This window comes from Amphimedon queenslandica, unplaced genomic scaffold (assembly GCF_000090795.2).
Source record: "Amphimedon queenslandica unplaced genomic scaffold, v1.1 AMPQUscaffold_13077, whole genome shotgun sequence".
Lineage (NCBI taxonomy): Eukaryota > Metazoa > Porifera > Demospongiae > Haplosclerida > Niphatidae > Amphimedon > Amphimedon queenslandica.
The window spans coordinates 10,738-24,914 of record NW_003546687.1 but is presented as its reverse complement, the minus strand read 5'-3'; the positions used below and the strand labels follow the sequence as shown (position 1 = coordinate 24,914).

At 34.5% G+C, this 14,177-nt stretch overlaps 1 protein-coding gene across 2 annotated transcripts; it reads right to left on the bottom strand.

Annotated features, from left to right (window-relative positions):
• Positions 1–13: 13 nt before the first annotated feature.
• On the bottom strand, positions 14–12,049 carry LOC100632762 (transmembrane protein 17-like). 2 transcript variants are annotated; one of them, XM_020001409.1, is made up of 4 exons: positions 11,258–12,049; positions 3,523–3,626; positions 635–748; positions 14–396 (listed from the first exon to the last, which is right to left on the bottom strand). In XM_020001409.1, exons 1-4 carry the CDS (start codon positions 11,289–11,291, stop codon positions 127–129), a joined length of 522 nt encoding a protein of 173 aa, XP_019856968.1. In that variant the 5' UTR covers positions 11,292–12,049; the 3' UTR covers positions 14–126. The 2 variants fall into 2 exon arrangements, with proteins under 2 accessions (XP_019856968.1, XP_003389447.3); XM_003389399.3 differs by lacking the exon at positions 11,258–12,049 and adding an exon at positions 5,082–8,687.
• Positions 12,050–14,177: the final 2,128 nt, after the last annotated feature.

The window sequence follows — 14,177 nt, the reverse complement described above, 5'->3', positions numbered from 1 at the left end:
CTCCATGTACTGGTAAGGTGTGTCAATCAAAATGATAAGATTAAATATCTGTCAACACATTAACTATCATAAAAAATATCCACCCATAATACTCACACTCCATCACCTTCAGAAAACTATGAAAAATTAGTTTAAGTCAAATTGATCGAGTTTCTCAATATTCTGCAAGCTTTGTCCAAATTTTAGTAAACTAATGTGATACTTGACTTTTTGTGCTTGAATCATTAACTGAAGTGATCTAAATCCGGTAACAATCTGTACAAATAAAAAAAACAGTAGAGGACCATTAACTGCAAACTCTAAGGGCAATAGAACAGTGTTCACATTAACCACAAGATAAAGCACCAGTAACAGTTGCAAAACAGTTAGTAACCAGAAGCCAGCCAATTCAGCAACCTACAAAACATGATCAAAGACAAAATAGCTAAAGGAATTCAAAATAAGTTAATACTAATAATACTGTACATTCGAAGTGTTTATTATTTATCTAATAGATGCATCAGATAATGTTGTGAATTTATTTAAACCACAAAAATATTAAGTGTATGCTCGTAATATATATAGTTACATAAAGGATGAATTTCAAAGAGTAGACCACACAGAAAGACACATAGTGAGCAATAAAATGACTGACCTTCTCCCTGAGATTACCTTCATATCCCAAGTAAAGCCTCAACATTTCCACAGTAAACAGGATGACATAGACTGCAACTGTTACATATTTGTAATGACTCAAGAGGAAACTGAACTAAATAAAAGAGGAAGTCAAGTATCAAAAGTACAAAGTGTGTCCAAACAGCCAACAATGGAACACAAAATACATATTACTACATTCAGCATCAGTTTAGACCCTTCACTTACTGTACTATGATTATTTTTTTAAGGATCTTACTTTTAGCAAATGAATTGTCTGGCTGCGCAAGACTATTATTTAGCCATCATGAATCATTATTACAAATGTACATGTACAATGTAGATTGTAATGAAAACAGGGTTTATTGATTAGAATCAATTGATTTAACTCTATAATTTAAATCATAGTATATAATCATACTATAAATCAATGACTATAAAATGATGTACATTGTATATATATATATCACTATTTCCCTTTTGTACAATGTTTTGAGCGTTACACAACTTCTAACTGTCAGTTAAAAAATTTGTTTTATTAATTATTGCACGATACCTGGTTGTAAAATAATCTATTGCACCAAACATGGTTGTGCATTGTACATGTATATAGTATAGTATCTGGGGTGTAGGCAGGATTTTGGAAAAGAGAGGGCAATTCTTGCAGTGCGCGAAGCATACCGCACAATTTTGTGAAACCTTGCCCTTTTCAGGCATAACCACACCTCTTTTTCAACATGGTGGGCTTCTTGAACAATCATAGACATTAAATACCTTTTCAGCTTTATAATGGTATCATAAAAGGACTGATTTAGCCTTTTCCTCACATATATAAGTTGTAGAACAGTAAAGCAGCTTATTATTTATTTTTTAAAATTTTGATTTCAAAAAGGGAGGGCATTTGCCCCCTTGCTGCCCCAGGCTAGGTCCCTGAGTATAACAAAAACTTTTCCTAAAAGAGAAATTATCTAGGCACAGTAAAGGCTGGAAAACTGGTTTTCTTATACAAACTATTACACAAATGAAAATTAGTTCACATACATGTAGTTCATTCCTCTTTCATTATTATCAAATTTTATCATTAACTAATGATTATGTATTTTAAAAAATGTGATTTAAATCTAAAAATGTGATTTACATAAAAAATCCAACTTTTTTGATTTAAAAAAAAAATATCCGATTTTTCTAAACCCTGAATAAAAACTAATTCCATAAATTAGTTAGATGTACCATTAAAAAAAAGAACAAACAGGTAAGAATACAATTAAAGCTGAATGAAGGCATTAGAAAGGAAAGGAGTAAACACTTTTTGAGTTTAAGCTATGATTCACTATAAAATTAATATTAACATTACTAAAAATTAACAGCATTTAGCATGATAAGTATGAAAATGACATGCCTACTGAAGGGCAGTACAAGAAATGAAATACAACAGTAGAAAGGAAGTGACTTCAAATCAAGGATGAACAATTTCGGGATTTGTAATACTAATATTAGGGGTACACTAAAGCCAGTATCTAATAGAGCTGAAATAAATAGTGAGATATTCAAATATTTGTTTGTTATAGCAATATTCCAATAGTTTTTTGCTATTCAAACTATTCGCATAATAAAATTATTAATGGTTATTGCAATAATTAACGGCCACGCCCACTGCGTGTCACATGCACAGGCTGCTTTCTTAGTCTATTTCTTTGTCTGTTTACTTACCAACTTGCTAAATACTGATGCTGTGGCCAGGGAAAGTGGTTCTCAATTTCTAAGAAACCCTGTTTGGCATCATTCTGACAAGTTTAACACAAAAAAGGTAGTTTATAATTATTCAGTAGTAACAGTCGAATTATTTGAATATTTGTTCATTTAGCATGCCAACTGTTCGAATAGTGAAAAATACTATTCGTTTCAGCCCTAGTATCTAACTACATGTACAACTCTTGAATAGCAGTCATAAAACTATGAACGACTTCTACAATCATAGTAGTGAAACTAGTAATTTAGAACTACTGTCCCACAGCAATCAGTATCATATCCAAAACTAGTGCACTACACACTACTGTAGGAACATATAAATGCATCAAAGCCATCGGTGTATTGCTTGGCATAAATATCAGTTAAATTAATATGACACATATACAATAACCACTTAGGTACACATACATGTGTACATCAATCATAGTTGTAAATGTAGTACATTTTTATCTAAAATGGTTACTATTCAATAGTTCATACCCAGCAAGAACTGCCTTACATGTAATTGTAGCATATTTTAAGTAACTTCAAATTGTCTATCACCTATTGGTACTGTACGTGGTACATGTACATTTACATAAACAATAATCTTGGCAAAAAACAGCATTAATTGCCACTAGTTCAAACGAGTCCAAAAACATGTAGCTGGTAATTTTGAAGGTGTAAAATCATAGTGTGACTGGTGGGTTTAATTTTGCAAATTTGTGGCAATGATAAAAAAATTCCCACCTTCAAAATTACCATCTGTTTTAATAGGAAGTAAGGTAACACGTACATGTACAAGTAAAATTACAAAACAATGTTAAATTTCATAGAATATATGTACATGTAGATGATAGAACAAACCAAATGCTCAAAATTCATGTAATCAAACTGCCACAAATGTACTACATGCACTATTGAGGGATAAAATTACCATGAAATAGCAAACCCCATTATTGTTCTTGTAACATTTAATGTGTACATTGTATATGTTATTTGGAAAAAATGAAACATACGCCTAAATGACAAATATGGTACCCTCGCTACTGAAGTAACTAACTTTGAGGTGAACATGCAACCTAAATTTAAATTGTTGTACCATTAATAAGCAAAAATTTTAGAAACAAATGTTAGTAAGTACACATTTCAGAAACTAACCTTAAGTTCCAATCCAATAATAAGAGATAGCATCCAAGGAAAAGAATAGTAAATATTAAAATGAAGAGTCATCTGAAGAAGTAGGTGAGATACAACCTCAACACCTGCAAATGGACATTGAAATAAAAATGGTAACAAATATGATGTTGCTTCAGGAGTAACTAAATCAATAACTGGATCACTAATGGTCACCAGAGGAAGATCAACAGGAGTAAAAGGTCAGTTACATGTAATTAACATCACATGAGACCTAGCAAACAATGAAGAGAAGATAAAAGTCGGTATTCTTTTAATTTTAGTACTTCATAAAGTCAAGGTACCTAAAGCATGTTACAGATTTTGTCCTCATTGATGTATGTGCATGTACATGTATCTCTTTTAGTTTGTAAAGAAAGCAAAAATGGCATCAAAATTAAAAAAAGAGATTGGATCTAAATTCTTCGACATTGAGTGGCAAGAATGTACATGCAATGAATGGAGGTATAGAAAAAAACTGGGATTCTTCTTCATCTTCCTTGAAATATTGACAATTAATTTACTCCACATAAAAAATCTTCCTACTAGGCTACTAAGTGTACATGTAAAACTCTAGCAGATTCATCATGATGTCATAATGTTAGGTTTAATCAACATGTACAAAACATTACACCTTAGATGCATACATGTAGTTCTGGCAAGGGCAACAGCCACAGGGTGTCAAAATTTCCATAATCAATTTATGACAACAGTCAGTAAGTACTCTTTTTAAGAAAAAAGATATACTAATTAACTCTTGCAAACAGTTCACATAAAAGTTAGGTGAAAATACAATATTTATAAAGTTTGACTATACACAAAAATGACAAATGTACATGTATAGAGTACATATGTACGTGAAAGTATAACAACTTGTTGATAATGTTATACAATTTATAGTGCACACATCAAAGGTACTGCCTGTTCTGTTATATTGCATACAGTACTGAAATTGAGTGTCAGCTAGTTGGCTTCACATGGCTAGCAGAACTGGGTGAGAAGCTCTTTGTGACTAGAGAAGAAGGGAAACTGCTCTGCCAGTTGCGGAACAGATCCACAACACTCCTTTACCACCATTGACAACTTTTTGCAGTCTTTTAGTAACCAGAGATGTTCTTACATGTATATTGATTGTTCGGCAGCCAAGTCGTATCACATGACAAAGAAAACTGTCTTGCTTGCAAATGTTTGCATTGGTTTTGTCTAACCCTTAATAAGGCGTTGAAGACTCGAAAAAACTTCTTTGGTGGATGCCTTTCTCATGCTTACGTTTGTAAACTATATATTAGTCATAGCACAGTAAAAAGTGATGCTAATAACAGCACATGGGGTGGAGTCTCAAGTCTCAACAGCCAATACAGCATTCTTTACTGTACTACAATTACTATGTACATTCATGTTACATGACTACAAGACACATTAGACTTATACATAGATGTAGCTATTATGCTGGCCTCTTTACATGTACATGTAGTTCAGTATAATTCAAAAAGATAAATTACATGTATAGAAGAAGAAAACAAAAAACTTCACGTTCTGTTTACGTTGAATGGCAACTAAACTGCAGCAGCATTTCTGTTCTTGTTGTGCTTTGTCCATTGAATCTGGTCAATACTGCTTTATTCAGTATGAACGTTATAAGTGTAGCCTATCTTGCCTTGACTGCTGCCTTCTTGGATCTTTTCTGTATGTTTGTGACAGTTTCTTATAGAATCAGGCTTCTTAGATACACTTACAAAATGGCTATAAAGTTAAACAATGGTTGATTATAAAATAAGAAAGGTACCATAATTTGTCTTTTTTTGAACAAAAATTTTTCAATTAAGAAAAATTCAAGTGGAAATATTTTCGTCTTCTCATAGTGTACAAAAATTTTTGCAGTCTGAAAATTTAGCTTCTCTTGCATATACTTTGTCCTTTACATAATGGTAACAAGGCCGCTATAGTAGTGTTTACAATTCTTGAGATATGAAATTCTTGACCTGGCTGTTCCCCGACATTACTATCATATGGTAGAGATGTACCGATAATCGATTGGCATATCAGATATCGGCTTATCGACCTGCTTTTTATAGTATCGGTTATCGGTTTCTTTGCATGAATCTTGCAGACATAGCAACACATGGTCATATGCACAATAATAAAGGGTTAATTAATTAATTTTAAGACATTATGAGCTAGAAAAAATCTCAAAATGATTCTATAACTGGGACTACTTAAAATTAGTCAAGATAGTAAAGTAGGAAGTGTATAAATCACATGGTACATGTGTAAATTTGTGCCTAAAAGGTAGGAAGGAAAATATCGGATCGGTATCGGCATTGGCCAGTATTGGCTATGTTAATATTGGCATATTGGCTAAAACCCATATCGGCACATCTCTAGTAGACGGATAGTACTGGAGATGCAGCAATGACCAATTTATAGATAATAAAGGGAAACATTAAATGGCTACTTTTGTCACATGGTGGACCATTTCATTTTATAACTCAGTAGTGAAGCAACTGATTGAAGTACAGCAAGCACCAGTGGAAAGAGCAAGGTTAGAGCTGCAAGAAGATACCTACTCATCAGGCAGTACCTTAGTCTTTCATTGATGAATTAGGTCACAAATTTTGGTTGCTCAAAAATTTTCGATTGAAATATTTTCATCATTTTAAGACCATACAAAAATACATGTATTTCCACAACGAAAAAAAGGCAAATTATGGTAAGTCATAAGAGAGCTGCATGTATTTATTAATACACTCACCTTGTTCTAATGTTTTATAATTTAATAGAAAAAAGCAGTTACAAAAAGGGTGGTATGACAAGCAAAGAAGCAACTATTATAATATTACTATCATTACAAAACAAAACCCTGTATAATTCTGACCTGCTAGTTACAAGATGGACAATGTTTGCATAAGAAACTTTAGTGATTATTATTATACAAGTTTTAGAAAATATGAGTATAATAGTAATAATAGAATTATAAAAATGACACTGTGAATTAAGGCATGTTGTAACATAAACTAAGTTGATTAGACAAGACTGTGGTGGTTTTCCTACTTTAAGTAGCGTCTCCTAGATTTAAGAATCTGAGGTCAGCACTAAACTGGTACAATATTAGTATATGCAGAAGCATAGCTTCTGAGGAGTAAGGAAAACCAAGGGCACAACGCTTATAACATTGAGCCAATGTAGAAACATGCTCTTTGGAAAAAAAGAATGTAAATGTAAGTTATCGTTTCGTATAGCATTGGAACTCTGAAAGGCCACTCCAAGTAAACGGAAGTCTTTATTGACTTGTACTGACATAAGTCTGGAAGATTGTGTTCTAGAGACTGGCTGAAGGAAACATAGTAAAGTCATGTTACCTAGCGGCTTTTAACCATGCTTTTAACGATAATTGATGTGGGTGTGGTGACACACATAATAACTATGAATATTAATTTTATGATGATTAATTCAGTTCTTGAATCTCTACCTTCTCCTCTTTGTCTATCTCTTCTATCTTTCCCTCTTCGATTATATCTCCTTTTGCCACACCCAACTCTTTCAAAAGTGCAGCAATGCATGTTCAAACTTTCCATTGAAGGGTTTCTTGTAGAGTCTTTTGACTAGAACTTTGTATTCAACTAAAGCAGTCCTATTTATGTCATTTGAACCTGTGCTATGACTGGGATTTCTAGTCCTCCTGGTAATAAAGGCAGGGGAGGATCTAGGATTTAATCTTTCTGGGGGGCAATTATGAGATGGGTGGGGGTAATTAGAACGTGTGGTCAATTAAGCTTGTGCATGTGCACAACATGGCAGAACCATAGCAGACTTTTTAGGAAAGACAAAATTAGCTGTTAAAATGAGCTCTATTCATCTATTGTGGTTTAAAGATTGTTTACATAGTCCAGTACTGCAGCTGTTTCACAATATCGGTAAAACTGAGTTTACATTACTCCAGAAAAATTTTGGGGGCCCTCCCCCCCTTAAATCTGCCACTGACTAAAGGTGATATGCAATAGTGGACATCTGCAACTTTTAGTGTTACAACTGCTCCATGCTCCATTATGTATCTGGTTGCTCCAGACATTTCTGAAAAGTCTGGGTCTCATACATAGAACTGTTGGTACTCTGTCATCTACATCAGTAAGGAAACAACTGTACATAATTCTCATCAGATCACAATTGACTTACTGCTCACCAATCTGGCGCCCCCACCTTATTAAGGATATAGCATTAATTGAGAGTGTTCAACGACGAGCCACCAAATGGATTTTAAATGACTACGATTCGGATTACAGATTTAGATTGGTTTACTCTCGAGCTTCTTCCCCTGATGATGACCTATGAGATCAATGATGTTGTCTTTTTCATGAAATCAGTTCAGTTTTGTAATCCTTCTTTTGATATCCTACAACATGTATCATTCTCCTCCTCCTGTACTAGATCCAACGGTCGTAAATTATGTCATAGTTACACAAAGCATAATTTGTCTCGCCACTTTTATATCAACCGACTACCACAACTATGGATACAGCTAATAGACCAAGCTGATACACTCGATTGCTCATTGACCTCCACTAAGAGATGATTAGTTGATCTGATGTGGCAGACCTTTTTAGATAAGTTTGAATCATCACAATTTTGCACATTCCACTTTTTATGTCCATGCAGTAGGTGTATTGAGTCATTCCTGTAATTTTATAATTTTAATTTTATTTATTAAACTTAATTTTGTAGCTCCTTTTCATCCTGTTTTGTTTTGTTTTATTTTTGGGACTCTGTGTTTCATCACAGTTTCTCCTACAGTACTATCTAGTCTTCTGGGTCTTATTCTGTTGTCTTGTCTATGTGTATTGTGAAGTTCATTAATAATAATAACAATAATAATATTTTCTCTTGGCAAGTGTCCTACAATACAGGCAGATGATAAGCACCCTGGAAGCATTTTTGTTGCTGCTATGGCATGGTGGTCATGTACAGTACACTTAAGTTGTTCTGTTCGTGCTCCGTAGAAAGCAATTCATGTAATTTCGAAGCCCACACTGTCTGATAGATGTGATACCCTCTAAGGCCACACAAGAAGCTGAAAGAAATGCCTGTTGAGGTAAAACAAATCATTTCTAGTAGAAAGGCAGGCTTTAGAAAGCTTAGTTGCTTAGCCACAATGCACCACGTGCACTGCACATGATTGCCGTGCAATTCAAATTCGTTTATTTGCAGCACAAAAACCAAAAGCCTAACTACCAGTTTGGGTTTACAAATACAAGTCTACTAACACTGCTCTTCCAGAAACAATTAATACTGTTTGTAGCTACATGCCAATTTAATGGAGTCTGGCAACATTAAAGCCCATGATGTTCCAGAACTGGCACATCCGTGGGTACAGGCTCCAAAAAAAGAAGCATCGTGGTAAATATGTTTTCTACACAAATGAAGATAAAGTTAAAATAGGAAAATATGCCAGTGAAAATGGCAACGAATGAGCTATGTGTAGACGTCACTTTAGTGATAAAATACCAGGTCTAAAAGAGAGTACAGTTCAAAATTTTAGGAAAATGTAGAGAAGAAACGGGGTAAGAAAGGAGAAAAGATCAGCATAGTCCACAGCCAGTTCTAAGAATTCCTACAGAACCTAGAGGAAGACCACCACTCATGGGTGACTTGGATACATCTTTACTAAAATGTCTTAAAGCTATTAGAGCTAAAGGTGGGGTAACAAATATACATGTACAACAGGCAGCTGCAGATGCATTGATGAAAGTCATCCAAATAAAACATCACGTTTTGAAATGAACTGTAGCTGGGCTCAGTCTTGTCTATTGATGGCTCGGTTACAAGAGGAGATGGGGCACAACATGAAGACCTCTAGTACCTTGTGAATTGCATGAAGAAAGTTGCAATTGACTTTCTTGGTGATATAATGCATTATGTTTAGCATCATTCAATTCCGCCTGATCTGACTTTTTAAATGCAGACTGAGACCAAACTCCAAGTTCATATGTGTCTGTTGAAAAGCAGACAATGGCATCTTGTGGAGCAAACTTTGTTTCCACTAAGGGCCTAACCGACAAAAGAAGCATCACCATTACTTTTGTTATTACTCTGCCCGCTAATCTTTTACCAATAAATGCAAATCATCTATAGCGGTAAAACAAAGGCTAGTTTACCACAAAGCTCAAGGAATTTCTCTTTGTTACAATGAAAGCCATTAGTCAAACTAAGAAGCTAAATTAAAGGGTATTGTTACCCAAATTTAATGTATTTATTTGATTACTAGTAATAATAATAATGTGTTCCAAATCCCACTGTCTATAAATAACTATTTACTGAGATATGGGCCTTTAAAGTCATAAAAAATGTTGATATCATGCTTCCTCCATTGTTACTTCCTGTCAGTGGGTGTGGCTAAATGTAACGTCATAGTAGGAATGTTTGTAGATACTATATAGTGGGTAATTTTAAATGGAATTAAATTTGGCGAATTTGGCGTTTTGATAGCCATTTGCCAAAATAAAAATCCACCATTTTGAGCTATTATATGCATGCTCAATGGCAGGTGGCCACAAATTTGCAAAATTAAAAATCCACCAATCTCCAAAATTTAGCAATTCGCCAAAATTTAGGCCTTTGGAACTTACCCGCCATACGGTAACTCCATTCCTTTACAGGGGAAATGATCCTTTATTCTCATGCCTTGCATGCATTAGCACAAATTTGAAAATTGGGATCTTTAGCTTTCATTATTCTAAGCGTGCAACTGCAAAAAAAGCCTAAAATAGCAAACAAAAAATTAAAAAAATGTGTTATTGTGACTTCTTCTTGCAGTTGCATGCTTAGAAAATGAAAGCTAAAGATCCAAATTTTCAAATTTGTGCTACTATATTACAAGGCATGAGAACAAAGGATCACTTCTCCCTATAAAGGAATGGGTATGGAATTATTTGCAAATATTCCTACTATGACATCATGTTTAGCCACATCCACCAGCAAAATGTCAACATTTTTCACGACTTTGAAGGCTCATATCTTAGTAAATAATTATCTTTAGACAGTGGGATTTGCAACACATTATTATTATTGTTAGGTAGTCAAAATAAGGCCATAAAATAAATACATCAAATTTCGGTAAAAATACCCTTTAAATCTTATTGAAACAATTGTCAAGCCATATGTTGTAAATAAAAGGCAAGAGCTGAACTTGGCCCTGCTGCAAAAACTAGCTTTAGACTATACATGCTCTATGATCTACATGTATGAGCAAGCAAAGCAACATGCAGATCTTGTTGCTTTAAATTTTCTGCATCACTTCATCCCTTAAGAATCTCTGCAGCAATTAAAGTTATCTTGCTAAATATTTAGAAGTGAGCTGAGCAGTAGCAATTACTTTCTTGGTATCATTAATGATACAAATTTCTCAAGGTATAACTAAAAAAATGATTTTATCAATGTTTTGAATTTAAATTTAACAAGACTGATATAATAAATTTAACTAAGGTTTTTGCTAAGAAAATGAGTTGGTTCACTTTGTGTGATTTTAGAGAACACCTCTCTTTGGTAACAATATTGCCTCCTATACTAAATGTGCGCTCAGATTCAACACTAGTAGCACAGGCACATAGGTACATGCGTGTAACTTTAGGGAGAATTGGAAGGCTGGAAGGCGAGACTCATAATGTTTCTACCATTGTAGAGGTTCTTCATCAATATTCAGTACAGGTAGTTGAGTATACATCATTACTTTTTTGCTTTGCTTTCTCTTCCGGTAAAATCATAGCTAGTTGTGTACCAAGATTAGTTTGTCCAAAAACCTGGGTAAAGTTTCCTTTCTTTAGTGGTGGTACTTCAGACTGAGTGCTAGTTGGCCTGTTTAAGTCATCATTTAAGGTACCAGACTGCTTCAGTTCTTCATCAAGATAGACTGAGAATCCACTCTCCTCAATAGATGCTTATTGCCCCTTGAAGCGTGGATCTAGGAAAGAACATAGATCTAAAAAGTTGATTCCATATCAAAGTACAATGTAGCAATTTTGTAAATCCTGTTTGATTGTAGATTTCATTTTCTGAGTCAAAGTGCTATTTTCTTCTTTATTAGAAAGACTTTTGCCAAAAATATGTTTAAATATGTTTAAGAAGGCTTAATAGCTGAGCAAATGACTCTCTTATTGCTAGATAAAAGGTCAGTCAATTGCTCCAATGGTGACAAAATAACTAAAACTAAATCTATTATGTCACAATCCTGCCATGTAGGCAGCAAGTGGTTTGCTTTCCTGTCATTTCTAAGAACTGTGAATGGGATCTATTTGCTCTTTAATCTTCATAGATGATATCGAACCACAGCGAGTAGATACATCACATTTTAGCTTCTTTAGTGGCAACCCTCTTTGTTGTTGAACATCAGTAAGACTACTGGCTCTTGTCCAGCTAGAAGAAAAAGCAGACAATCTGGCGACATTAACAAAGAACACAATCAACTCTTCGATCAGACAAACTCTTCTTTATGGGCAGATCTACATGAAAGTTATGATCAAAGCAGGATGGTCGTCTCCAATTCAATAATTGGAATGCCAGTTTGACATTTGATGCATTGTCAGTTGTAATGGCAATTTGTTTGCTCTTGTCAAGGTTCTATTGTTGAAGAGTTGACAAAAAGGAATCCTGCAAGTTGACACCAGTGAGGCTTTCAGGCATAAAATGTGCCTGAAGACAATGACTTTGTATTACCCAGTTATTGTCAATGTAGTGAACTGTATAACTGAAGTACGGCTCCATGGTAGCAGAAGACCACAGGTCAGTTGTGGCTGATTAGTAGAAGTTGTGATTTGTCATATTACTCTTCATACTAGCTGATACTTCATTATATAGAGATGGAATTGCAACTCTACAAAAGTAATCTTTATGTGGTAATTGGTAACGAGGACTGATCGCTTGAATCATTTCCCTAAATCCACTTTTGTCAACTTGATACCATGTCTTTAGCCAGAAAATGTGTTACAGCCTTTGTAATTTTCTTGTGTTCTGTAGAACTAGTGCTTATTATTTGTGTCTTGGCTAAACATTGTTCCATCGTCTGCTGCTCTGAGTTTCCTTGTTTGCTGCAACTTGCTTTAGATGAACTGGATGAAGTAGGTTTCACCTCAAGGTACATGTAGTTCTCTGGGTGTTTCTTTTGAAATTGAGAGTAAAGATTACTTGTATTTCCCAACTTAGCTGATACTTTTAAGTGGCAAATTTGCCAAATGTGTATATCACTGCTCTTAGGCTTTCCACTATCATCTACAACTAGTCCAAAGTATCTCCAAACAATAGATGTTGGGTTTAGCTCGTTAAGTAGTCATGGTTCTATGTCTATTTCACCAGCATCACTCACAGAATCATCAACAAAAGAAATAGTAACATCCGCCATTTTGCAACATGTGGGTTTCTAATTGTGTGACCACAATTAATTAATTGTGTGACTACACTAGCTTTCAATGAAGATTAGGCTATTTAACTTTAAAAATAGTGAGATGACCCTATGCCTGCAGACAGACACTTTCTTGCCTTAGTGGGGAAAACTCAGGTTCGCCCCAATTATTGTTTAACCGTGCATTGTTTAAAAGTGCATTGAAGAATTTGAGGTTGATACAAAGCTCAGCACAATTAAACCCCTACATGCACAATTGCTCTTTAACTTTTATGACCTTTTCCCTACAACTGAGGGTCATGCTAACTCACTAAAGGGGTGGAACAAGGCAGGGATAAGTACACTCCTAGATGAGACTACAACACTAGGAAATGAGACCCATTTAAAACTAGTGGCATTAATTGGGCGAGCTTGAGTCATTTGTGTATTGTACTGACTCTGCTGCTAGCTAGGCTGCTTTTCTAGATAAGTCTTGAGTCTGGGGTGCCATCATAACCGTCTGAGCTAAGCAAGAAGAAGCTAAAGCATCCTTTTCATTCCAGCTAGGTTGTTGAAGTTGATCTCAAGCGTTCTTTTTGCTTCATGTGCTTTTCAATATTTCATTAAAATGAGCTACCGCATTAGATCATTGACTCAAAAATAGATAGTAGTGCAAACATGGGGTGTGACCAGAAGATGGGAGTGACTGCAGACGTATGCATACATACATACATACATACATACATACATACACACAGAAGACTCCTGCTATAGTGGGGCTGCCCCAACTATATAAGAATAACTACATACATAATGGTATATGAACAACTACATTATGCTATACATATGCAAGTACATTGTATAAATTAAATAAATTTAAAAATGATCAAAACACTAAATTTAATACCAGCCAAATGTCAGTATCATAAAAATCGCTAAAATAAGTACACTAGTAATTTGAAGGCTTCATAACTGATCTCCTTTTAAAAATTCATTATATAACCAATATAAAATGTAAGTGACAAATTTTTAGGGGAACTAAATGTATGGTACATGTATGTACTTTAAAGGGTAAGTTCCATGAATTTTGGGGGTATTTTTTTATTAGCTCAATGTGTTTAAATGATCATAATAATGATGTGTTCCAACTCCCATTATTCAAAAAAAATTATTCACTGAGATACGAGCCTTCAAAAATGCTCATTTTTGCTTCCTTCAATGTTACTTCCTGTCAGTGGGTGTGGCTAAACGTGACGTCACAAGAGGAATAGATGCA